The sequence below is a fragment of the Ovis canadensis genome, chromosome 3 (assembly GCF_042477335.2).
Source record: "Ovis canadensis isolate MfBH-ARS-UI-01 breed Bighorn chromosome 3, ARS-UI_OviCan_v2, whole genome shotgun sequence".
NCBI lineage: Eukaryota > Metazoa > Chordata > Mammalia > Artiodactyla > Bovidae > Ovis > Ovis canadensis.
In genome coordinates, this window is record NC_091247.1 from 227,294,634 (window position 1) to 227,321,558 (window position 26,925).

At 43.6% G+C, this 26,925-nt stretch overlaps 1 protein-coding gene across 2 annotated transcripts; it reads left to right on the top strand.

The window, feature by feature from the left end:
• Positions 1–5,751: 5,751 nt before the first annotated feature.
• NUP50 (nucleoporin 50) lies at positions 5,752–25,636 on the top strand. Of its 2 annotated transcripts, none has more exons than XM_069581760.1 (8): positions 5,752–6,601; positions 10,282–10,360; positions 12,317–12,400; positions 15,195–15,381; positions 16,411–17,064; positions 19,721–19,802; positions 21,224–21,342; positions 22,191–25,636. In XM_069581760.1, the coding sequence occupies exons 2-8, from the start codon at positions 10,292–10,294 to the stop codon at positions 22,391–22,393; spliced, it is 1,398 nt and encodes a 465-aa protein (XP_069437861.1). In that variant the 5' UTR covers positions 5,752–6,601; positions 10,282–10,291; the 3' UTR covers positions 22,394–25,636. The 2 variants fall into 2 exon arrangements, with proteins under 2 accessions (XP_069437861.1, XP_069437862.1); XM_069581761.1 differs by lacking the exon at positions 5,752–6,601 and adding an exon at positions 6,638–7,301.
• The last annotated feature ends 1,289 nt before the right edge of the window (positions 25,637–26,925 follow it).

A 26,925-nucleotide genomic window follows, 5' to 3' on the forward strand; every position in this document is an offset into this window, starting at 1 on the left:
TAGTTCTAGTGCTGGTGTAGGATTTCATTATTGGGCCAATGCTTGTTGCTAAGTTCCCATATCCCTTATCCACTGCACCTGGGAATGCATTAGTTAACATAGTGAGAATGCAAGAAAAACAAGTGTAGCCTTGAAATTAACCACATCAGACTTTTGAGCTAATTGGTTCTTTCTTGTAACTCACTGTACCTTTGCTCTGTGAAAAACGTTAACTCTGTTTGGCATTTTCTGAGGCTAACATAGATTAGAAATATAAAGAAAAAACACTTTGAGGGAAAATCAGTTTTCTGGTTGAGCAGCCTTTATCAAAAGAGGGTCATAAAATGTTCACAGGCCTCTAAGGCCAGAAGATACTGTAGACATCATCATTTGTGGAAAAGGTATGCAGAAAAATCCTGGTTTTGATAAGGGCAAAACTGCTGGAATGTTGGGCTGACTCTGTATGACCTTGTGTCTTTAATTTTCCTCTATGTATGAAAAAGTATATGAGTACCTTTTGAAAATAAAGCTATGGATCTCGCTGATCAAAGCAGCTTGGTCTCCTCATGTCAATCATTTTCCTCCTCTTACTCTCTCTTTCAGGCTAGTTCCCATCTGGAGTACAGAGGTCCGCCATGTCTACTTATTTGCCTGGGTTTCTAAGACCTGAAGGGGAAGGCGCCCTGCGCCTTCACTCCCTGGGGAGACCAGGAGAGCACCTGTGGCCTTACGTAGACGGTGCAAGTCTCTTGTCTTGAGACTTTATTGATTTTCTGTATAAACCAAAGAACATCAGCCTCTTTTCTTCTCTCCTCTATTTTCTTATCTATAACATTCTTTCCTTCTCTCTCTCTAAATCAATCGCCGATGCCATTTCTCCTTCGGGTTTCCCTGGATTGTGCGGGCGCTGGACCCTGGCAACTACTGTGGGCAAGAATCCCTTAGAAGAAATGAGATAGCCATCAAAGTCAACAAGAGTCCAAAATGCAGTATTTGGAAGCAATCTCAAAAATGACAGAATGATCTCTGTTCGTTTCCAAGGCAAACCATTCAATATTACAGTAATCCTAGTCTATGCCTCAACCAGTAACGCTGAAGAAGCTGAACAGTTCTATGAAGACCTACAAGACCTTTTAGAATTAACCCAAAAAAGATGTCTTTTTCATTATAGGGGACTGGAATGCAAGAGTAGGAAGTCAAGAAATACCTGGAGTAACAGCAAATTTGGCTTGGAGTACAGAATGAAGCAGGGCAAAGGCTAATAGTTTTGCCAAGAGAACACACTGGTCATAGCAAACACCCTTTTCCAACAACACAAGAGAAGACTCTACACATGGACATCACCAGATGGTCAATACCGAAATCAGATTATTATATTCTTTGCAGCCGAAGATGGAGAAGCTCTATACAGTCAGCAAAAATAAGACCGGGAGCTGACTATGGCTCAGATCATGAACTTCTTATTGCCAAATTCAGACTTAAATTGAAGAAAGTAGGGAAAACCGCTAGACCATTCAGGTATGACCTAAATAAAATCTCTTACCATTATACAGTGGAAGTGACAAATAGATTCAAGGGATTAGATCTGATATACAGAGTGCCTGAAAAACTATGGATGGAGGTTCATGAGACTGTACAGGAGGCAGTGATCAAGACCATCCCCAAGAAAAAGAAATGCAAAAAGGCAAAATGGTTGTCTGAGGAGGCCTTACAAATAACTGATAAGAAGAGAAGCTAAAGGCAAAGGAGAAAAGGAAAGATATAAGCATCTGAATGCAGAGTTCCAAAGAATAGCAAGGAGAGATAAGAAAGCCTTCCTCAGTGATCAATGCAAAGAAACAGAGGAAAACAACAGAATGGGAAAGACTAGAGACCTCTTCAAGAAAATTAGAGCTAGCAAGGCAACATGTCATGCAAAGATGGGCTCGACAAAGGACAGAAATGGTATGGACCTAACAGAAGCAGAAGATATCAAGAAGAGGTGGCAAGAATACACAGAAGAACTGTACAAGAAAGATCTTCACGACCCAGATAATCACGATGGTGTGATCACTCACCTAGAGACAGACATTCTGGAATGAAAGTCAGGCGAGATTTAGGAAGCATCACTACGAACAAAGCTAATAGAGGTGATGAAACTCCAGTTGAGCTGTTACAAATCCTAAAAGATGATGCTGTGTAAATGCTGCACTCAATATGCCAGCAAGTTTGGAAAACTCAGCAGTGGCCACAGGACTGGAAAAGGTCAGTTTTCATTCCAATCCCAAAGAAAGGTAATGCCAAAGAATTCTCAAACTATCACACAATTGCACACATCTCACACGCTAGCAAAGTAATGCTCAAAATTCTCCAAGCCAGGCTTCAGCAGTACGTGAACCATGAACTTCCAGATGTTCAAGCTGGATTTAGAAAAGGCAGAGGAACCAAGATCAAATTGCCAACATCCGCTGGATCATTGAAAAAGCGAGTTCCAGAAAAACATCTATTTCTGCTTTATTGACTATGCCAAAGCCTTTGACTGTGTGGATCACAATAAACTGTGGAAAATTCTGAAAGAGATGGGAATACCAAATCACCTGACCTGCCTCTTGAGAAATCTGTATGCAGGTAAGGAAGCAACAGTTAGAACTGGACATGGAACAAGAGACTGGTTCCAAATAGGAAAAGGAGTCCATCAAGGCTGTATATTGTTACCCTGCTTATTTAACATATACGCAGAGTACATGAGAAATGCTGGACTGGATGAAGCACAAGCTGGAATTGAGATTGCCAGGAGAAATATCAATAACCTCAGATATGCAGATGACACCACCTTTATGGCAGAAAGTAAAGAACCAAAGAGCTCCTTGGTGATAGAGGAGAGTGAAAAAGTTGGCTTAAAACTCAACATTCAGAAAACTAAGATCATGACATGTGGTCATCACTTCATGGCAAATAGATGAGGAAACAGTGGAAACAGTGACAGACTTTGTTGTTTGGGGCTCCAAAATCACTGCAGGTGGTGACTGCAGCCATGAAAGTAAGACGCTCGCTCCTTGCAAGAAAAGTTGACCAACCTAGACAACATATTAAAAAGCAGAGATATTTCTTTGCCAACAAAGGTCCGTCTAGTCCAGGCTATGGTTTTTCCAGTAGTCATGTATGCATGTGAGACTTGGACTATAAAGAAAGCTGAGCACCAAGGAATTGATGTTTTTGAACTGTGGTGTTGAAGACTCTTGAGAGTCCCTTGGACAGCAAGGAGATCCAACCAGTCCATCATTGGAAGGACTGATGCTGAAGCTGAAACTCCATACTTTGGCCACCTGATGTGAAGAACTGACTCATTGGAAAAGATCCTGATGCTGGGAAAGACTGAAGGCAGGAGGAGAAGGGGATGACAGAGGATAAGATGGTTGGATGGCATCATCAACTCAATGGACGAGTTTGAGTGAAGTCTGGTAGCTGGTGATGGACAGGGAAGCCTGGTGTGCTGCAGTCCATGGGGTCACAGAGTCAGACACGACTGAGCAACTGAACTGAACTGAACGTGTAATCCTTGTATCTAGATAAGCAGTCTTTACACACCAGTCCATGAATAGGCTTTTAGGAATGGTTCATAAACATCCTGAAATTATATGCAGATTGGTTCCCTACATGATGATGTTCTTGCGTGCTCAATGTGCAACTCTTTGCAACCTTATGGACTGTAGCCTGCCAGGCTCCTCGGTTCATCGGATTTTTCCAGACAAGTATACTGGAGTGGGTTGCCATTTCCTTCTCCAAGGGATCTTTCCAACCCAGGGACAGAGTCCACATCTCCAGCATTGCAGGTGAATTCTTTACTGCTGAGCCACTAGGGACGACATGGATCAAGATGTGGTGTACACACACACACACACACACACACACATACACACCATGGAATATTACTCAGCCATAAAAAGGAACGGATGCCATGTGCAGCAACATGGATGGACCTAGAAATTATCCTACTGAGGTAAGCCAGCTAAAGACAAATATGATATTGCTTATATATGGAATCTAAAAAAATGATACAAATTAACTTCTTACAGAACAGAAATAGACTCACAGACATAGGAAACAAACCAGGGTTAGGAAGGGGAGATGTGGGGGTGGGGCATAAATTAGGAGTTTGTGATTAACATATACACAGCACTGCTATACACAAAATAACCAACTAAGGACTTACTGTATAGCACAGGGAACTATGCATACATTTAAAAAGCATTCTTGATAGATTACATAAAAGGACAATTTTTTTTAAAAGCATTTATTGATCTGATTGCTCCCAGAGGTGGAAATACTCTACAACTCAGAAATCATATTAGTGTTTAGTACCAGAAACTGTAAGAAAACACTTCAATTCAAACCCAACATTTCTACAGCTTTGCTTTCTTCATGGCTCTATTCTTCAAGACTTCCTCAGTGGCCGCCAAGAACGTTCCCAACTCTTGATTCTGCATGAATGCATGCTAACTTTCTTTGCACTTTCAAGTGTGGACTAAAACATATAGCCACACCCTGAAAGCAGACAGTTATTTTACTTGGTGGGATGTTTCGGACTCCCAGCCCAGGAGACAGCATCTCAATAGCTCTCAGACAACTGCTCCCAAGAGGCAGGAGGGAAAGTCAGGCTATACACAAGTTTGCAACAAAAGGAGCAGGCAAGTCTGAACATCAAAGACCAGGTATCACTGAATTCACTCCTTTCATAAGCACCTCAGCCATCTGGAACCAATCCTGTTTCCTCATTCACTTTGTTTCTTATACTTCTTGTTTATTAATAACGCAGGAGATGTTTTCATTTCACACATTTCGCGTCCAACTCTCTGCGATTCCCCTAGAATTCTCCAGGCCAGAATACTGGAGTGGGTAGCCTTTCCCTTCTCCAGAGGATGTTCCCAACCCAGGGATGGAAGCCTGGTCTCCAGCACTGCAGGCAGATTCTTTAAAAGCTGAGTCACCAAGAAAGGCCAAGAATAGTGGAGTGAGTAGCCTATCCCTTCTCTAGGGGATCTTCCCAACTCCAGAATCCAACTGGGGTCTCCCTCATTGCAGGCAGATTCTTTACCAGCTGAGCTACCAAGGAAGCCGGTATTTCACACAAGTAAATCATAAACCCTGCCTGGAGGAAAAAATAAGGTTAAGAACCATGGTTCATAAGAACGTTCCTTTTCTGAAGCAATTTTTGCTGACTAGTAACGGATCTAATTCCCATAGCGACCTATTAACTGTAAGGCAAGGAGCGTTTAAATTGCTTTGTACAAATTTATTCATTCTCTCACAGCTCTGTTTGGAGAAGGTAATGGCAACCCACTCCACTATTCTCGCTTGGAGAATCCCAGGGACAGAGGAGCTTGGTGCGCTGTCGTCTCTGGGGTCTGTTGGTAAAGTATCCGCCTGCAACGCAGGAGACCCATTTCGATTTCTGGACTCTATCGTCCATGGGGTCGCAAAGAGTTGGATACGACTGAGCGACTTTCACTTCATTACTGTACATGGTACCGCACTACTCAGGCAAAAGCATACGAATACACCTCTTGACCCTGGACAGTCGTATCTGTCCCACAGTTTAAAAAAACGCGTTTGCAGACGTCATCTTCGTTGATACCGACTAGCGGTGCAAAACGGCAAGTCCCTTCGCCTCTATGGCACCCACCGCGGAAAGGAAATACAAGCTGGCCGCGGAACAGAGGACGTCCGCTTCTCTCGTCCACGCCCGCGACCTTCCCTCCCGGGCTCCGCGTGTCCCAGACCTTCCGAGCATCCGCGGCCGGCGCGACGCAGGCACGTGGGGCAGCTCTCGTCCACGGCTGAGGCACCGAGCTCCCGAAGTGACGCTACCCGAGTTCACTCAAGCCTCCGGGGGACACGACCGCTCCCTTCTCCGAGCTCCAGCAACCCACCCGCACACCACGAGCGCCCGCCACGCTCCCCTACAGCCTCCGGTCTCCCACGCGCCTCCGGAACCCCGGCCGCGCCCACAACCAGCAGCCAACCGCGCGCGACCGCCTCCAACGCGGACGGCGCCCACACGCGGCCGACGCACACAAGCCCCGCCCCCCGGCGCGGACTTCCTGCCGGAGCCAGAGCGTGGGTTGTGCGCTTGCGCGCGCGCATGCGAAAGACGGGGAACGCGCCTTCGGCGACGGTTTTTTTCCAAAGCAGTTGGGCGCATGCGCTGCGAGAGGCCCGGCCGCTGCCGCGGGTAGTGCTGCCAACCGAGGCTCCGGCGCGCTTGCGCAGTAGCTGGACGCGGGCGTTTCTTTCCTCCCTTTTTTTTTTCGAATTGATCGGGAGGGCTCGATTCGAGTTACAAAATGGCGGCCTGAGGTGTGTGGGGCCCTGTTCTCTCAGCCGTCTCCTGCTGAACGGACGGCTTACCTCCCCTCACTGCTCAACGCAGAGAAACGAGAGCCCCCCAACCCCGAAGGACATGCTGTTTGAGACTCAGGGGTTGCCGATCACCGAATCCTTCGAGGCTCTCAGCACACCAGAAACGACCGCGCGCCGCTTCAGACCCGAGTGCCGCGGCCGCCACCTCGCACCTGCTCGCCGCTGCGCACCCCGGCTTCGCCGCGCCCGCAACCCAGCGAGGGCCGCCGCAGCCACCGGAGAGGTGAGGGGCGGGCCGACTGGGCGGCACGGAAGGGGCGGGCGCCGGGTCTAAGAGAAGGAAGCCGGGCTCCGGGTGCCGGGCCCGGGCCTGAAACGAGGAGCCAGAGGAGGGTGGAGCGCGGTGCGGGGCGCCGGCTGGGGACGCGGCGCTTGAGGGAGCGGAGGAGGGTGGGGCGCGGTGTCGGCCGCGACGCACCCCGGCGGGGTGTTTGTGAGGCCGGGCTCTGGGCCGGCCTGTCGGGGCTGCGGTGTCCGACTTGGGGACGGCCGGGCCCGGGCGCGGGGCCCCTGCGGCCCCGGCGGAGGCGGGAGCCGGAGAGGCGAGGGGCCGTCCTGGCTCGGTGTGTTCCCTCGCGCTTCTTTCCGGTGCTCGTCTCGCTCCGCTCCTTCCACCACCCTCCTCCTGTACTGCAGCCACAGGCCACTGATCACTTGACTCCGTTCGATTAAGAAGCAATGTTCGAGGATTCCGTTTTCCCCGAGCGTTTCAGTCTCCGGGGGCCGGCCCCAGGTTCCATTTTTCCTCCGGGGATCACGGTGTCAAGTATGTTCCAATCTGTTCCCGTCTTAGAGTAGACCGACGTGGACCGAAGTCACCCCAAGGTGGGGCAGCCCGCGGTGGCAGAGATCACAGAATTCCCTGAGCAGGCACGCATAAGGTTTCCCCAATTACCGAAAGTTTTCGATTTTCCTGTCCCGAGGTATGCCTCATACCCAGTAATCATGTCATGATTTGGTGCCTCCTAAACCACAAGCCCACATTTTTTTTTTTACGTTCTTAGATCTTAACACTGAAAGACTGGAGGTGCCAGGCTTTGTTCTAAGTACGTTACCGGCACTTTTTCCCTTTTTCAAAGAAATGTGATTGTCTGAAGTACCATGCTTTGAAATAAAACATGGATTTGGTAAAGTCTTGTTTAGAGCCCGGTTCATAATTCAAGTTAATTTTGTTTTTCCACACTGCAACCTTCAAGTTAGGGAGGGAAGGTGTTTTAGAGCCTTTGTTTCTGACAGAGCTTTTCTCTTTGAAAAGATATATTGAGTCCTACCTCGGTTCCAGCCACTCCTCTAAGCTAAGCTTTTTGTTTATAAATTTCACAGCACCTCCCTGTTGTGAAGTAAAGAAACGGAGGCACAAAAATGAAATAATTTGCCCAAGGTCTTCAACAACACCATGGCAAAACTGGATGCTAACATTTTGTAGTTTTCTCAATTTTGCAGTGTCCCAGATCTCTGATTCTAGATCCTCTATTGTGGAGGGGGGCGGGTTTTCAGGTACCTGAGTGAGTGAAACAAAGATACCTGCCCTCTGGTTATTCTTTGATTTGATAAAAATGGAGATTGGATAAATATGGAATAGGAAATGAATTGGCTGTATTAATTTAGGTTCTTTGACTATGCCGGTTGTCTTCAGTTGTGGCTATGGGTTAGGTGTTAACAGTTTTAACACTGAAAAGTTTTTGCACTTTCAGCTCCACTCCTTTTTGCCTGTTAATAACTAGTTAGGTTACCAAGTTAATAGCAAAAAGACTGTTTGGGTTTCTCCCCTCTTCTGCCCTCTGCTGGAGGTGTTAGTTACTGAATGGGAAAATGGCCCAAAAGAGCCCACACAGAGGCCTGGCCTCCGAACAGTTAAAGTTTACTAAGAATTTATGCGGAAGGGTACCTTGTTTGTTTTCTGGATGACAAGATTAATAGCAAAACTTGACCGAGTGTTTGGAATGGAGGCATTAAAAAAGATTTGCAAGTAATGACAAAATTATGTTAATTCTCACGTTTTAGAATCTGGGACTTTAAAGCCATTTATTCTGTAATCAGAAAAAAAGCACTTGGTAAAAGAAAAATTCAGAGATTATTAGGAGATTATTAAAAGCTGAAAATTGCTATGTGATTATCCTACCAGGGGATAGGATTTTGGAGGACTTTGGAATGCTGGCATTTGAATTTTATGTTACAGATCATACTGTGCCCCATGGGTGATGTGTCAGTTTGTATCTTAATGACCAGGAGCTTCTAGAAACTTCTCTGGTGGGTTGTGGTCTTGAGGGCAAATAAGAGTGGGGAAGGACTAGGAAGGAAGCTAGGCTGGTTTTCAAGAACCCTGGCTAGTGTTCCAGGCTAATCAGTAAATCTCTGGGCAAGGTAAGGAGTTTTTTGGCCCATTTAATTGATGTTAGGGAAGAGCCAAGCACAACACTCACAGTGGAGCTCTCCATTGATTGTTTCAGATTTTAATAGCAACAGATACACATCTTAGGATCAGAAAATAAACTGGAAATTTTAAGGTGTGAATACATGGAGTCGGACACAGCTTAGCGACTAAACAACAACAAGCCTTGAATAGAAGTTGAGCTGATGGCTTCTTATTCTTTTTTGGGGATTTTTTTGTTTGTTTTAAATTTATTTTTTAATTGGATGCCAATTGCTTTACAATGTTATGTTGGTTTCTGCTGCTGGTGGCTTGTTAGTGAAGAATTAAGAATTCTAAGAATGTTAACACAGTCATGTTAATCATATTTTGAACTGTCCTCAACATATGTTGGGATTATGTCACAATAAACCCATGGTAAGTTGAAAGTACTGTAAGTCGAAAATGCATTTAGTACATCAAACCTACTGAAGATCATAGCCCAGCCTACCTTAAAAGTGCTCAGACATTAGCCTACTGTTGGGCAGAATCAACTGACACAAAGACTGTTTTATAGTAATGTTGAGTATCTCATAATTTTTTGAATACTATACTGAAAATGAAAATCAGAATAGTTATATGGGTACAGAATGGTTGTAAGTATATCCGTGGTGTGGTGGCTTGGCTAGCTGGCTGGGAGCTGTGGCTTGTTGCCACTGCCCAGGATCACAGGAAAATATCATACCTTATGTTGCTGGCCTGAGAAAAAGTCAAAATCTAAAGGAAGGTTTCTACCTAACGAGTGTTGCTTTTCCACTATCATAAACTTGAAAACTTGCAAGATGAACCCTTGAAGTCAGGGACCATCTGTACTCTTGTAGTGAAAATAATAACTCATTCACATTCTTGACTAAGGTCAAACTTTACTAAATATCCTTAAGAGAATTTTAAATATTAAAAATATCTTGCCTATAGCCAGGCTGTGTATAAATGTAATTTGCATGGAGTTAAGTTAATTGAGCATTTGTTGTTTATTATGCAGTTCTGTAGATTTCTGATTTTTAAAAATCAGTGTATGATCAGCATTTTTTCAAATGGAGTTGTTTTATTGTTTTTCACTGTGCCTTAGAAGACCTCGCTGCCTTCTCCTGTAATTTTTGTTGGATTTGTGACACTGGGAGCCTAACAATGTTATACCATTCTCGTTAAAGAAGTGCCTACTGGTATCAGGAATATCTCATTTCATGCTAAAGTAAATTTTAAAAATTTGTTGTAAGAGTTAAATCATGTTTTAGAAAAGCAGACTTACTACTGGGTGCGTTGGTGGCTCATTGGTAAAGAACCCGCTTGCCAGTGCAGGAGACGTGGGTTTAATCCCTAGACTGGGGAGATCCCCTAGAGAAGGAAATGGCAACCCTCTCCTGTATTCTTGCCTGGTAAATCCTAAGGACAGAGGAGACTGGCGGGCTATTGTCCAAAAGGTTGCAAAGAGTTGGACATGACTGAGCGACTTAACAACAAAAGCTTACTACTTCTAATCTTTTTACCTTTAGGTTCAAAAAAATGGCCAAAAGAATCGCCGAGAAGGAATTGACAGATAGGAATTGGGATCAAGAAGATGAAGCAGAAGAGGTAAAAAGTGCTTTCCCTAAGAATGATTTCCTGCTACTTCCAAATTTAAATTTGTTTTGTGATTCCTCGTGAAGACTTTGTTGTAAAAATAAAAGGCCTTTTCAACATCATCCTGATGTTGAAGCTGAAACTCCAGTACCTAGGCCACCTGATGCAAAGAGCTGACTCATTGGAAAAGACCCTGATGCTGGGAAAGATTGGGGGCAGGAGGAGAAGGGGACGACAGAGGATGAGATGGTTGGATGGCAACACTGACTCAATGGATATGGGTTTGGGTGGACTCCGGGAGTTGGTGACGAACAGGGAGGCCTGGTGTGCTGCGATTCATGGGGTCGCTGAGTCAGACATGCCTGAGCAACTGAATGGAACTGAACTGGAAATAATACGGTTTCTTATGATCTGTGCTTAGTATAGAAATTGAAGGGTGTGCTTTTCGATTAGTGACTATTCCTTCAATACTCTACTCCTTTGTAGAATCACCTTCCTCCTGAATTTCATATAGCATTTCGTTGCGCACACTCAGCCCATGGTTTTAGTCCAGATTGAAGGCTGAGTAAATAATCTAGTTATAAAGTAAATTTGAAAAGTGTTTTACCACCAGTGTCTTAGTTTGCCATACTCACAGTTTTAGATTTTAGAAGATTGAGGTTGCCTCCCTTACTGTACTGCTTCTGGGAGTCCTGTTTTATTTCATATTAAAGATCTGAGACACTCTCCACCCCCAACTGGGTTAACAGGAATAGAATTTAGATGGCCTAGTTTCTTTCCTAACAAAAATGGTCTTCCCTGAGGAAACCTTTTAATTTTTCTCTTAAAAAGAATAAAACACAGCTGCATTTCTGAAATGGCTCATCAGCAGTTTGATTTTCCCAGGCCAGTTCACTGACCAAGCCTGAACCAAGTTAGCCTTTCAAGTTAAAAGAAGTGTGCTAAGTTAAAAAATATACATATAGTTTGCAGAAGCATTTCCAAGATAATTCTTAGACTGCTGTTTTCTTTCTTTTTTAATCTGTTTTCTAGTACTAATATTTTTCCTTTACAAATATGTGTACTAATATTTTTAGGGAAACCAAAACACAAGTATGGGCTTATAAAGAAGTGTTTTTAACAATTCTGACTGACTTGGTACTTTTTAAGCACATCTTTGGTAACTAAGTTTTTTCCATGTTTTAGGCTATAGTCACGTTCCAGGCCTACCACATAATGATTTGTTTTGACATTAAAATATTTCAGAAATGAAAGAACTTCCATTTGGATAGATTCTAATGAAATGTGGGTGGAAGGACATTACATTTGAGTCAGGTGTAGTCAGATGATCGCTTCTGTGGGTTCAGAGATTCCAAAGTTTATCTGAAATAAGTATAGAAGAGAACTTTTTACGGCAAATATTTTATACCATTCCTCTAAGGTAAAAGAAGGGGTGAAGTAAAGCCAAAGATTTTCAGCAAATTTCCAACAGGTCACTTAGAGTCCCAGGTCCCTCAGAGGTCTTCTGGATCATGGGCAAATGGGCAGAGCTGTTCTTTAAAATAATGTGTATTATGAACTTAATTTTTTAAAACTATAGTAGTAAGATGCTAGCTCTGACATCTGGGTAATGTCTTTGAATATATTTGAAGAATTGATCATGAACAGTTTTGTGCCAAGGTTTTGATGGTCTTACTCTTCTTAGAAAGTTGATGTATGCACTCTTCTCTCTGAATTGTGATTCGAAATCTGGATTTGTAGTTTCTGAAACATTTCTGATTCACCTGACTAGCAATGAAATTCATAAGACAGATAAGAGACATAAACTTTAGTTTAATATATGCTCTCCATAATTCGTGTTACCAGTATTAACAGTACTTAAAACCCAGATGATATATCAGTTTGTCTTGGTCTAGCTTTTTAAAAGTTCAGCATTTTACCTTCTTTTTGCCCTTTTCTTATTGCTGTTTAATTTGTGCACTCCTGCAGGTGGGAACGTTTTCGGTGGCCAGTGAGGAAGTCTTGAAGAATAGAGCCATAAAGAAAGCAAAGCGTAGGAATGTTGGATTCGAAGTGAGTGTTTCCTGGTTCTAAACACTAATTTTATTTCTGAGTTGTAGAGTATTTCCACCTCTGGGAGCAATCAGATCAATAAATGCTTTTTTTAAAAAAATTAACGTTTATGTAATCTATCAAGAATGCCTTTTAAAAATGTATAATGGTTTATCATTGGAGAAGGAAATGGCAACCCATTCCAGTATTCTTGCCTGGAGATTCCCATGGACAGGGGAGCCTGATGGGCTACAGTCCGCAGGGTCACAGAGAGTCAGTGAGACAGCACACAGCACACCATCGCCATCGCTATCCACTCGTTTATCAGGGGGCATTTAGGGCGTTTCCCCGTGTTGACTATTGTAAATAGTGCTGTGGTGAATTTTGGGGTGCGTGTATCTTTGAATTATAGTTTTGTTTGGATAAATGCCCAGGAGTGGGATTGCTAAATTGTATGGTAGTTCTATTTTTTTTTTTAATGAACATTCATACTTTCCTCCTTCAGTGGCTGTACCCATTTACATTCCTGCCAGCAGTGTAGGAAGGCACGTTTTTCTCCGTGTCTTCTCCAGCATTTATTAATTGTAGACTTTTCGATGACAGCCATTCTGACCTGTGTGAAGTGATACCTCATTGTAGTGTTGATTTGTGTTTCTGTAATAATTAGTGATGTTGGACATTTTTTTTACATGCCTGTTGATCATCTGTATATCTTCTTTGGGGCAATGTCTATTTAGACCTTTTGTCTGTTTTTTGATTGAGTTAATAAATGCTTTTTAAAATGCTTAGTTCACTTGTGCACAAGCTTGGTGAAGACCATGGGAGATGTAACAGAGAATAAATGACATCTGTGCCTTACAGGGAGCTTATCCAGTTGGGGAATTAGAAATAGATGTGGACAAATTCAAGCTGTGCTCTAGTATGAAGTGGAAAAATGAATATAGTAATTGGAAAGCAAGGGAAGTGGGTGTCGGGAAGAAGACAGGAAAATGTAAGATATTCTAAGTCTTCTCTGCTTCCTAGGATTGGAGTGTGGGTGGGTACTACCTTTTAGACCAACAGAAGCGTTTCCCATTTGGTGTTCCTGCTAGTGTGTGTTGGTGTTCAGTTGCTCAGTTGTGTCCGACTCTGCGACCCATGGACTGCAGCCCACCAGGCTCCCCTCTCCTTCCCCATCCTTCCGAGCTTGCTCAGTTCATGTCCATTGGGTCGGAGATGCCATCCAGTCGTCTCTTGTCGGCCCCTTCTCCTGCCTTCAATCTTGCGCAGCATCAGGGTCTTCGCATCAGGTGGACAGAGTATTGGAGCTTCAACATCAGCATCAGTCCTTCTAATGAATATTCAAAATGGATTTCCTTTACAGTTGACTGGTTTGATCTCCTTGCAGTTCAAGGGACTGTCAAGAGTCTTCTCTAACACCACAGTTCAGAAGCATCAATTCTTTGGCTTTCAGCCTTCTTTATGGTCCAACTCTCACATCCTTACATGATTACTGGAAAAATCATACCTTTGACTAGATGGACCTTTGTTGACAAAGTAATGTCTCTGCTTTTTAATATGCTGTCTAGGTTTGCCATAGCTGTTTCCTGGCAAAATATTTCATTCTTGTGTTCAAAAAGATAAAATGTGAGTTATAATTCATGAACTGAAATCGTGGCTCCGTGTTCAGCAATCACTCCATGTTTAACAGCTCTTCATCCCAGACCTGTGAGTGCTGTCTTGGTGACCTGGACGTCTCTTGTCAGTCAAGAGAGGCTTGTTTGAACAGCCTGGGTGGCATCCTTGGAATAAACCTGCTCAGCTGCATTTCTGTGGTGGCTTTGTTCAATTTTTCATTATTCTGAGTTATTTTCTGGCCTAATGTCATTCTTAAGACTGGTGACTGGTTGGATGTAGGTCTTGAGCCAAGTAATATTTGATAGCTCTTTCATGGAGAAGATATAGAGGCGAAGGGACTTCATGAGGAAATTACTGATTTTGTTTTAGAAAAGTATTTCAGGGCCTGTGGTGTATCCACATGGAGTTCTCTAGGAAACCATTAGGTATACTGGCTGGGCACTCAACAGGAGTTGGGAGATGGCTGCAGCTCTGGTAAGTTTCCTGTCCAGGAGTTCGAAGCCATGGGGGCTGCTGGGAAGAGGCCTGAGAGCAGGAACTTGTGGCCAGGACCTGATGCCTGGGAAGATAGGCTTGGGGAGGGCCAGGCCAACTGTTGCGTGCGAGTGACAGTGACGAGGTAGAGACGGTGCAGAGCACGCTGCCGAGAGCAGCTTTCGAATGTCAGGAAGTGTGCCGGACACCGCCAAAGCACCAGAGTTCTGTACAGTGAACACAGGCTGAAAGCGCCAGAAGTTCGTAGGAAATTGTAAGTAGTGGGTAAAATGCTTTTAGTGAACCTAACTTGATGTTTCTATAACTTCCTTAGGCACTTGGTCTTTGAATAGTATATGGAAAGTCTTTCATTTGGGGTTTAGTTACGTTGAGCATGTGTTTTATTTATAGTTCTGTAGCTGGTGGTGAGTCCATAAATTTATTTGAGTTAGTCTTTTTTACCTTCTATATCATAAATAGGTTTTTAAGAATTATTTCACTCTAGATTCCATCTATCCTTCCTGTTATATGAAGGCAGTTTCAGCTTGCAAAGCTATCGTTATGAGTAAAATCCGTGTTCTGTCTCTGCTTGCACTGGCAGTTTCCTTTAATGCTGGTTGCACAAGGGTTGTGGGTACTGTTTAGCCAAGAGAATACTGCCATTTGCTTGCTTATTTGGAAACAAAAAGAGTTACCTAATGTGTGTTCTTTCTTTATTTTTTAGTCTGATGGTGGAGGGGCCTTTAAAGGTTTTAAAGGTTTGGTTGCATCTTCTGGAGGAGGAGGGTTTTCTGGATTTGGTAATGGTGCTGGAGGGAAGCCTCTGGAAGGACTGTCAAACGGAAACAGCATAACTAGTGCCCCTCCCTTCTCCAGCATGAGGACAGCAACTGAGACCAAGGCCACCTTCGGTAAGTGGGCTCTTCTTCCCCTGTCTTAACCTGTGTAAGGATAATCTATAAAAAGTAGTTTTGAAAGTTTTTTTTTTTTTTTTTGACTTTTCTCTGGGTTCTGCAGCTGTAGGAGCAAGAACACAGTAATGATGAAAGGGACAAAAATTAGGGAGCTTTTGGCTAATTACAGAGTGAGTAGAGTACAGGCCAAAATAGCCTGGGTTCTCTTCTGCCAGTTACCAGCTCTTTACTTTACCTTGGTAAAGTTCCTTAACCTTTGAGTTTCCAAATCTTCCGTCAACTGTGAAATTAATATGACCTCAGAATTGACCTAAGGATCAGAAGAGAAATAGAAGCTCTTAGTGGCCCCTAGGTGAAGGCCTCCCATCCCTCCACCTCATTCATTATAATGTACCAAGGATTTCCTCTGTGCCACACACCTGCATTCCCAGGCTCGGTTTATTTTGCCCCAGACATGTTGATTGCCTCATCCTGTTTTGAGGAAATTACTCAAGAATCTTGGAATTAGTGACAGAGAATGGGCTTGTGGGTTAAAATCTCTGATTCTTGGAAGTGATCCTGACTCATTGGATCATACTTAGCAAATTATTCTAAGAGTGTATACTGTTTAATTTAAATTTGGCAAAGTGTTTAGTATGATTAAAATAAGCACTTCTGTTAAGATTTTAACTGCATTAATATATGTTCCTACAACCTTGGGGGTTAAGTTTTATACTAACTATTTTGACAGTTTTAGGTGAAGTGGGCATCCTTTTGAAGGAAAAGATTATTTTAAAATGACAGGTTTAATGCAAGCATGTGAAAATATATATATGTATATATATACACACACATTCACATATATATGTAAAATGTTTGATTTGATTTTTGTAATAACTAGTTTTTGAATACTATATATACGCATATTGAACTGGAACAAAAATGGGATACGATAAAAGAAAATGTGAAGGCAGAGCGGTATGAAAATCTGAATGGCTTAATTAAATCAGCTTCTGAATAAATTCTTAAACATGTAATTTCCTATAGGATCTCCTGCTAGAAATGGCCCTACCTCCTTGGTCGATAAAAAGATTTCAGCTCCTAAAACTAACGGCGACAGTCAGCAGCCTTCCTCCTCTGGTGCTGCTCGCCACGGGAACGCCTATCACAGACAGCTGGCAGCTTTAAACTGCTCTGTTCGGGATTGGATCGTGAAGCACGTGAACACAAACCCGCTCTGCGACCTCACACCTATCTTTAAAGACTATGAGAAATACTTAGCAAGCATCGAACAGCAGCACGGGAACGGTGGCAGCAGTAGTTCTGAAAGTGAAGCCAACAAAATATCAGTTGAAGCACAGCCTCCTTCTCTATTTGGTTCAACAAAATTACAACCAGAGTCACCATTTTTGTTTCATGTCAACAAAACGGAGGATATGTCTGAAAAGAAGGTGGAAGCTGTGTCTGAAAAGAGCAAGGACCCATCACTAGGAGCCACAAGTGCCTCGTTTAATTTTGGCAAGAAAATTGAGAGTTCTGTTATGGGCTCCTTAAATTCGGGCCCCTTGACTGGATTTTCATTTTCTTCTGGAAACTCCAGTTTATTTGGCAAAGATACTACCCAGAGTAAACCGGTTTCTTCACCATTTTCCACTAAAACATTGGAGAGCCAAGCAGAAAGTGGCGGCAACGAATGCAAAGGTAAGCGCAGTTCAGTGCCTGAGGCCTGTTTCAGGTTCCTGTGAGCTCTGTGTTTAGTGGGAAAAGCACAGTCTTGTGAGTGAGGTGGGTCTGGATTCACGTCCAGACTCCATCAGTGCCTAGACATGTGTGTGATCCTGGGCAGGGCTGGTTAACTTCTCTGATTCGTTATTCGTAAAATAGAGTAAGACCTATTTTATAGGATTATTTTAAGGATTACGAATATAAAAATAATATAAAAACATCTGGCACGGGAACTTTGAAAACCCATCAAACACATGCCTTTCCATTAAGAAAAAAAACTAAACTAACATTTTTTGAAAATTTTTATTTTATTGAAAAAACTCATCATAGATGTTCACTGAAATGTTTTAAGAGATTTGCTTATAAATTCACATAGCAAAACAGTACTGTAAATAAAATAGGTAGACTCCATAGACATGAACTTAGACTAGCTCCAGGAGAAGGTGACGGACGGGAAGGCCTGATGTGCTTCAGTCTGTGAGGTGGCAAAGAGCTGGCTATGATTTGGGGACTGAAGGACAGCAGCAACAAGACTTCATAACCTTGGGGGACAAATGTCTGGGTTGTAGCCACCTTTCTAGAAGTGTTCGTGGTGTGTCTTCTTGGTGCCCCAAACCAGGCGGTAATCCCAGCCCCTCCGCTCTCTCCGTTGTTCTTCAGTCAGTGCAGTTGTGTCTGAGCCTTCTCCAACACCACAGTTCAAAAGCATCAATTCTTCAGCCCTCAGCTTTCTTTATAGTCCAACTCTCAGATCCGTCCTTGACCACTGGAAAAACCATAGCTTTGACTACACGGACCTTTGCTGGCAAAGTAATGTCTTCACTTTTTAATATGCTGTCTAAGTTGGTCATAACTTTTTCCAAGGAGCAAGCATCTTTTAATTTAATGACTGCAGTCATCGTCTGCAGTGATTTTGGAGCCCAGGAAAATAAAGTCTGTCACTATTTCCACTGTTTCCCCATCTGTTTGCCATGAAGTGTTGAGACCGGATGCCATGATCTTCGTTTTCTGAATGTTGAGCTTTAAGCCAACTTTTTCACTCTCCTCTTTCACTTTCATCAAGAGGTTCTTTAGTTCTTCGCGTTCTGCCAGCTTGTGCATCTTCCAGTCCAGCATTTCTCATGATGTACTCTGCATAGAAGTTAAATAAGCAGGGTGACAATATACAGCTTTGACATACTCCTTGCCCAGTTTGGAACCAGTCTGTAGTTCCATGTCCAGTTCTAACTCTCCCTTCTTGACCTGCATGCAGATTTTTCAGGACGTAAGGTCAGGTGGTCTGCTATCCCCATCTCTTTAAGAATTTTCCACAGTTTGTTGTGATCCACACAGTCAAAGGATTTGGCATAGTCAGTGGAGCAGAAGTAGATGTTTTTCTGGAACTCTTGCTTTTTCTGTGATCCAACTGAATTTGGCAATTTGATCTCTGGTTCCTCTGCCTTTTCTAAATCCAGCTTGAACATCTCCAAATAGGGGTTGTGTCATTATCCCTCTTCACCCCATGGTGGTCATGAACAAGTAGAGTCTGTATAGAGACTTAAAACTAGTTAAAAGTGCATTCCCCAAGTATTAGCATATTGATCTTTGAAAAGAAAACTGCAGTTGCCAGTGGGCCATAAATACTATGTTTTTCTTCCTGGAGGTAAACTTCCTTCTGTTACTTTGCCCTGCCTTCAGCTATCCTCAGGCAAGAACCCTCCAGGGCAAAGCAGAGAATAAAGAGCTTCCCTTTGTCCATCTTAAATAAGATGAACAGAGAGCGTGTCACAGTCACAGGGATTCTGCTGTTTGTAGAAAGGATGCTGAATTGGAATAGAGTCTCCATCTCAGCACCACTCCATAAAGCACTTATTTCTCACCCGGTGGTTATCACGTGTTATGCATGGAAAGACTTGGAGAACTTGATAAAGTAACAAAACTCAGGAGTACCTTCTTAAAATTTAAATCTTGTGACCTGAATTGTTTGAGCAGCAGAATTCTTTTTCTAGTTACTCATCACTGAGTTTTATGCAGTTGCTTTCTCTTTAGGGGGATCGTAATTTGTGTCCACCAGTGACTTACTCTCCCCTATGATTGGGGCACTGGGGTCAAGGTTAGTGCTTTGGGCTCAGACCGGGAGGGTGCCCGCCATACCAGCATGTCCACAGGCGTGGCAATGCAGACACAGCTTCAGTTACTTAGACTTCGCTTGGGACTCGTTTCTCTGACAAACATGCCCTGTAAAATGCTTGTTTTCTCCATCTTTGGCCATTGTGCTCCTTGGTTCTTCTTTGGCATGATGCAGAAATGATCACAGGAATATTTGGGGATGAAATTTCCTGTGCTAGAAGCCTGTCTGAGATTTTTCTTTTTGTGGCTAACCTGAGTATAAGTGAGTGTTGACTTTTTCTGTGTAACTTTGCCTGCACTCTGCATACAAGCACGGACACTTTTGTTCTAAGACTTTCTGCAAAAATCCAGCAAGTACCTCCTCACCTTGACCCCCCACACACAGTTAGATTGTGCTTTCAGTTTCTGTATCCGCTTACATGTAATTTTTAGGTTCAGGTGAGGGGCGGGGAGGGGGGCAAACTTCCTTTATCACATTTTCAGGCTCTTGATCGGAATCTTATTGGTGGTGTTTTTACAAAAGGTGGAGATGAAGAAGAGAATGACGAGCCACCAAAAGTAGTAGTTACTGAAGTAAAAGAAGACGATGCTTTTTACTCCAAAAAGTAAGTAGTAGTCACAGCAACCCGCTTGATGAATTTATTTTCAGAGACATGGAAACAGGCTTCTGGCTGGAGCGCATGGGCAACATCATTCCTGCTGAGTTTACCAGGCACCCCTCCTGGGGTCAGGCTGTGCCTGCTCCCAGGATTGGGACAAGGAAGAATTCTGGGCCTGTTTATTTAAAAATAATATGATCTTTAAATTTCCTGCTGGGCGAAGCCTGCTCTTTTATGTTAGTTTAGCTCTTTCAGCTTTTCAGGTGCTTTAGAAACTCTTTTCTGTCCTCATCTCTTATCTCATCGTTCTCTCCCTTTTTCTCCTTCCCTTCTTCCCTTCCTTTCCCTGCAGAGATAGTCATCTAAGTCAGTGATTCTAGATTTGGCTTTACTTTACTCTATCTTCCCCCAGGGATGCAAGATGGTTTGTCGTGTAGGGGGATTTTGTTTAATGCGAGTTGCTGCTTTCAGAAAAAGGCTGAAGGGAAATTTTTGGTTATCTCTCAGTGAAATGAAATTAGTGCTTTTTAACAAAGATTTTACTGAAAAACATTTGTGCCCTTAAAGCTTCCCTTGGATATGTTTTTCTAATACAAAAATTTCAGACTTATTAAGTCAGCAGTTTTCATAGTATAAATCACCAAATCCCGTTGGATTTCAAATGTTTATTTTTGAGAAGTTTTAAAAAGAGACCAATTCCTTTTGCCTGTTTTAAAATAATTACACTGATGGCATAAGGGAATGACCCTGACTAAGGGCATTTTTTGCTTGTTTTGAATGAGGCTTTTTTGGTTTTTGATTTGCCCCTCCTCAAGGCCTGTGGGATCTTAATTTCCTGACCAGGGATTGAACTCTGGCCCCAGCAGTGGAAGTGCCGAGTCCTAACCACTGGACCACAGAGACTCTAACCCAAGGTTTTTTTCTAGTCATAGTGAATCAAAGGAACAGGCAGTGGTTTTGACTTATTTAATAATGACCAATGGAGATGAAAGAGTCCTGAAGAAAATTCAAAAATAAGAACTAGGGAAAAGGTGAGGGGGAGGGGCAGAGTGTTTGTCCTGTATGTCCCTGTTCTTTAAGCACCAGGGGCAGCTCTTGAGCTCAGGACCAATACATCCAGGAGCTGTAAGGTGCTTGGCAGTGATTTTTGCCTGACCTGAGAAAGGATAGTTTCAGAAACCGTTGTGAAGAATTGTATCAGGCCTGCTGTGTAATAGTGAGAAAAAAGGCGGGACTGTAGGCTGTCTCATCAGACTCTTACCTGCCTTGTGTGCAGACCTGATTTGGGTCAACAGAAGACTCTACCAAGCTCCCTCTGCGGTATTTGCTAACTGGCTTCCACACAGGCATGAGCAGGGGCTGTTGGAAAATCGTGTGGCTTTCGTGACATGTCACTGAGTGATCATGTCGATTATTTTTCTCCTTAGGTGTAAACTGTTTTACAAGAAAGAAAATGAATTTAAAGAGAAGGGTGTGGGCACTCTGCATTTAAAACCTACAGCGAATCAGAAGACACAGCTGTTAGTGCGGGCAGACACCAATTTAGGTGAGTGCCTTTTTCTTCAGGTGGCACAAAATAATCATAATTACATGGTACATAGAAGCTCTCTTGCTGATTTTGGTCTTCAAGATTTTCAAGTATGTTGATGTGTTTTTTGGAATAGAATAGAGATTGTTCAGGACAAATTCATCCTGTATGACACATTACTTACAGATTTATTTGAATGCTGGGGTGATAGTGCAGAAGGAAAACTCGATGTATTAGAAAGCTGCTGCCAAGGAAGTAACAAAATGTTTTCATTTTCCTTTGTGCTAGAACTGTGACTAAGAAACTGTAGGTAAATTGGACGGTTTAGTTAACTCTCCAGGAGAATTAACCTTGTAAAGAGATCCTTTTTATGTAGCAAAAAATCATTAACTCGTTGTTGTCCACCCTCCAGCCTTACCATTGACAGTCCTCTGAAAGGAGGGGGTAGTGCCCGGGTGGGGGTTCTGAGGGGAAGTGGTCGGGGTTGCCAGGCGACACCAGACTGTGTTCCTGAAACAGACTCCTGTGAAGCTCCTTTCTTTCATGTGGGCTCAGCTGACCTGTGGTGCAGTCACAGTGCGCTCACTCTTGCCTGTGAGCGTGCTGCCCCCTGTGACAGAGCCATTTCCCAGCTGACCACTCTTTGGGGAGAAGGCCTCGGTGGGGCCGAGTCCACGTCCTGCCAGAAGCCCCGTGTTCCTCTCTTGGGGACCCCATACTGTCAGGGAACCAGGCCCTTTTTGTGACGTTCCTGTGGCTCCGTGTTAAGTATGCATTGCATGATTGTTTAATGTTTAGCCTATTAAAGGTGTAGTCTCATGGAAAGTAGTTTATTTTTATGCATTTTTCCCTTTGTTTCAATGCAGGCAACATACTGCTCAACATCCTGATTGCACCCAGCATGCCATGCACCCGCACAGGGAAGAACAACGTGCTCGTCGTCTGCGTTCCGAACCCGCCCGTCGATGAGAAGAACGCCGCCACCCCCGTCCCCATGTTGATCCGGGTGAAGACGAGCGAGGACGCGGATGAGCTGCACAGAATCCTGCTGGAGAAGAAGGGTGCCTGAGCATGCCCGCCGAGGAGTGGCTGCCACGCTGCTGCTTCCCCTAGCGCCCCTGAGCTTAGTCAGTTTTCTTCTCTTCTTACTTTGACGTTCTAGGACTTAGAGATAACTTAAAACTTTTGTGGGGAACATTAATATTAAAAGGCCAATAAAACCTTCAATGTTAAGTGTTAAGAAATTGCATTCTCCCTTCTTAAGAACTGTCTAATGTGTAAAATACATTTGAAAGAAAAATTTTGGAAGATTTTTAACATTTATTAAACTAACCACAAGTGATTTCTTAATGGACTGAAATCAGGGTATCGATTAGATTTCCCAAAGGCTTTTCTGATCCAGGGCTTGGGGTCTGCTGCCAGCATCTGCGCAGCCGCTCGTCCTCCAGTGAGCGTGGCTGGTGTGGGGTGGACCTGCTGCCGCGCTGTGGCCGAGGTGCTCACCTGTGCTTTGTCATGTTACTTTACAGCTGGAACGTTTGCCTTCAGCAGTGGAGTCCTCAGCCGTTTTCGTGTGGACGCTGGCCTCTAACCCTACAGGCTGCTTTGCTAGGATTCCAGAGCTGCTTTTTCATTTTAAGAGGAAATGAGTAGCTTGTTGTTTGGTTTTGTAGGTTCCTTCATGAGGTGCTCTTACTTCTGTATCCCCCTAGAGACGAAAGGGATGGGGGGCTTGCCAGGAAAGAGGTTGAAAAGCACAAATTTGGTAGTTTGTAGACCACAGACAGTGGTCACAACCCTTATAGAAAAAAGGGTTAAACCGTACAACAAAAGGGAAAGAATATGCTCTTAGTTAATTGTACCGTGATGAACCCTATGGATCTAAACCCTAACCTTAAGTCATAGGAGCTTTTATTACACATGAGCCATGTGAACTAAGCAGGAAACACGCAATAAGGTAATGGAAGAGGAAGTTGTGTGTGTAAACGTTGCCTTTAACTTTTAGACACCAGTGTATTCTACATTTGATACTGAAATTTCCATTTGCTTTTTAATGGTGAGATGGTCCGTATGTTCATGTGGAATGGAGCCATGGCTGCCCCCGGGGCAGCCACGTTGCTTCTCCATAGCTTTTGGGTAACTAGCACTAGCGCTCTCTGAAGACTCTGGTCACGCGAACTAGATGTCAGGTTTGATGCTATCAAAGTCCACTTTGATTCCTCATGAGTCATTTAATGCTGGTACCAGACAGGCTCAGGGTCTGTGCCTGAGGGCTCACACTTGTATATTCTGCTCTTCAGAACATAATGTCTTCTGACTTCAAAAAAAGATAAGTCAAAATTACTGTAGCTAGTACAGTTGCTTTCATTAAAAAAAAATACAATTTTTAGATGTAAAGGGAGCAGGGAAACCATTTTATGATACATTACTGTTTAATACTTGAGGTAAAGTAGTTGGGCCAACACTGATCATGAAATTCTTGTACTACTGCATTCTCACCTCTGATTCCGTGGAAGACGTTGGCCCATGTGTGGCTTTGGGTAGACAACATGCACTATTAGGGAATAATTTGGCTGTATCATGAGGCCTGGGGAGGAAGTGGCAATTGTTGTTTCTTTTACTTTTTAGAAATGAGAAGTTCATGAGTGTTCGTTGTAGATGAGTTTTAGTTAACAAGTGGTTGATTACTTAGTACTGGCCCTTCCCTTTTCACACTAGGTTTACCCAGCTGTTACAGGGATGGGGAAATTTGGGGAACAAACCTCATCAGCACATCCTAGCTTTCACATGCTCCTTGTCCCACCGGAAAGTCAGGCTCACAGACTTCTTTATCTGTAGGAACTCTGGTGCATTATTTTGTTTGCCTTTGCATGTGATGTGGAATGTTCACCAAAAATGGCATGAAAGTCATGATTGGATTAACTCTTCCCCACCAGCATCCTAAAAAGTTTGTCTTTTTTAATTACTGGGTGTGTGTGGCTTTTTTTCTAACATTCCCAGCAAATTCTTGCTAAGACTGTACTGTTAAAGTGGAAATTACAGGGGGGACATGTGGTATGTATACCATAAGTCAAAATGTGGTATTGTCTTAAAATCACTCTTGTCCTTTAGGAACTTGCCGGTCTCCACTTTAATTATGTCTGAGTGTAAAAGAGCCTAGTAAGTGTATGTGGATTTCTCTGTAAAATCTTTAAGTCCATGTATGTTACTGGGGGAGGGGCGCCTTGGCCCCTGGAGGGCTGGCCTTTTTGTCCCCACTGTTTAACAGCTCAATTCTACCCCTTGGGTTTAGATTTATTTTTTAAGAAGTTATTAGAAACTAGGCTTTAAAATGTTGAATGTGGATGAAGTTTTTATCTTTGGTTTGAGAATCTACGAAGAGAGTGTCGTAAATGTGGCCTAAAGGGTGTATATATCTTTAAATCAGATTGTGCTGTATCTTTACAAATACCGAATATCCCAGTGGCCTTTTTTTAACTGCTGTGTGTTCATCTCTTCCTTTTGAGCATTCCCATTAAGCAAAAAACAGAGTACTGTGCTGTTTTCATGACTAGAATTGCAGGCTGAGAATGCGTGTCCAGTTTCTAAACTTCAGATTGTGTTTCTCATGAAAGCACAGGTCTGCTTATGGACTGGTTTTCTTTTAAAAGGATTATTTTATGGTTTGAATTCTAAATCATATTTTTGATATGCTGCATGCCAAAAAATACCTACCTGTTCTGGGGTAGAGGGAAAAAACTAATATTCTACCTTACTGTTAGAGTTTAGGGAAGGCTTTTCTGGTTTAGTTTTAAAGGTCAGCGAATTGCCTGTTTCTGAGCATTTGTCAGTTATTCTGTTTCAGAACAGTTCAGAACAATCCAAATGAAAGTGCAGTGCATTTTTACAAACTAAGCGACTCGCTCCCAAACCCCTGGTAGTCATCCTCATTCTGGAAGTGAGGTCTCTGAGCACAGACCGCTTTGTCCTGGAGCACCAGTAGGCGACAGGGAGGGGCCTGTCACAACTTCCTTCCCGTGTGGTGCTCTGAGCACAAGGCCTGTGTGTGTGTGTCGCTGGTGTGACAGACACAGGTGTGTGTGTGTGTGCGCGTGTTGCTGGTGTGGCAGACCCATTTGTAGCAGAGATGGGAAACTTGGTCGCATATCAAATGGATCGATTGTTTGCTTTCTATTTTATATAGGAAACTTTTCTAAAGCTAAAATACTTGAATTGTCAGACAATGTAATCTCGGTGTGTATCCGTTTTTGAATGATCCCGTTGAGCAAGTGTATCAATCCATGAAATGTGAATAAATGGAAAGTAAACAGAATCAGCGTTTGACACTCTATGTTCCTCTGCTGCACCTGGTGTTGGTGCAAGTCAAGCCCGCCGGAGGGGGAGGAGCCGTGTGGGAGTGTGCCCGGAAGCCCCTAGCAGCAGGAGGGTCGGCTGGCAGGCAAGACCCAGACCCACTGGTAACTGGATCCCGAGGTGCCTTGGAACCCTTGTGCCGGATGAGACCCATTCCAGGCCATTCAAGACTTTCTGTTCGGTCCCTGTTTTTACAGGTTAGACTGGGAATAGCAGGCCCTTCATTGGCTATTGTGAGGAGCGTGCTAGGAGCTTTTAATGTATTCTTGCTTAGTGCTTGCAGCAAACCTTCCAAACGTGGGCTCCTGAGGGCACTTTCCAAAGAAACGAGTTTGGGCAGGCAAGGTTTCTTCCAGCAAGTAAGTGGAGTTGGGAATCTGTCCAGGAGGACATTGTGAAACTTAAGGATCAAAATGACCGAGGAAAAACAATGTATTTTGCGTCTATGTAACCTTGTTTTTGGTGATTTAGGAAATCACTACTAAGGCATTAACACAGTAATTTAGAGTAAGGTTCATATATTTAAAACATTTCTGAGTTATTCACTTAGCTTATTTAATAAGAGGTGTCTCTGTTCAAGAAAACTATTACAAAGACTAAGTTACCCATCAAAATGGTTTTCTTGCGCTGGCAACGTGTCGTGGAAACTACTGAAGACGCTGAGTGCAGGTACTGTCTAGAGAGGAGCGCGCTGCAGCCACGCTGGCCCTGCTTCAGGCGCTCAGCTGATGGCCAGGCTGGGGCGGTGGTCCTGCAGGGTGGTCCTGAGGGCAGCGGCAGCAGCACCCAGGGCCCTGACAGAATCACGCTTGGGGGCCCACCCTGCACCTGCCGAAGCAGAGGCAGATGTCGTTCGCACACTATAGAATTCTCAGCAGTTTCTAGTCTATGCACCGAGCTGCACACCCATCACCACTGTTAGCAAGAATTCCAGAACATTTTATCACCAGCCGTCTGGATTTTAACAGCTGTTTCGTACTCACGTCAAATTTGAGGACCCGTGGGCTACATCTGTGTTCCTTTATGACTGTTGTTTCAAGATAACCTATAAAATGCCCTTTTGGTACAATGATCATCATAGCTTCCTGGAACTACACCAGCCTTTGTACATGTCTCAGTCCAGCTTCACCGCACCTGGGAAGGTAGGTGGCGGTTCTTCACAGTTCAGAAAACCCCAAGGAGATGGAGCCTGTTGGCGGAACAGCCACATGGGGCTCCCTGCAGTGTGTCTTGAAGGTATGTGTGTGC

Excerpts from the sequence above, each read along its gene's own strand:
- NUP50 (XM_069581760.1), top strand. The coding sequence starts at position 10,292 with ATGGCCAAAAGAATCGCCGAGAAGGAATTGACAGATAGGAATTGGGAT. Across the intron at positions 12,401-15,194 it reads GTAGGAATGTTGGATTCGAA|TCTGATGGTGGAGGGGCCTT; the intron begins GTGAGTGTTTCC and ends TTTATTTTTTAG. Across the intron at positions 21,343-22,190 it reads GCGGGCAGACACCAATTTAG|GCAACATACTGCTCAACATC; the intron begins GTGAGTGCCTTT and ends GTTTCAATGCAG.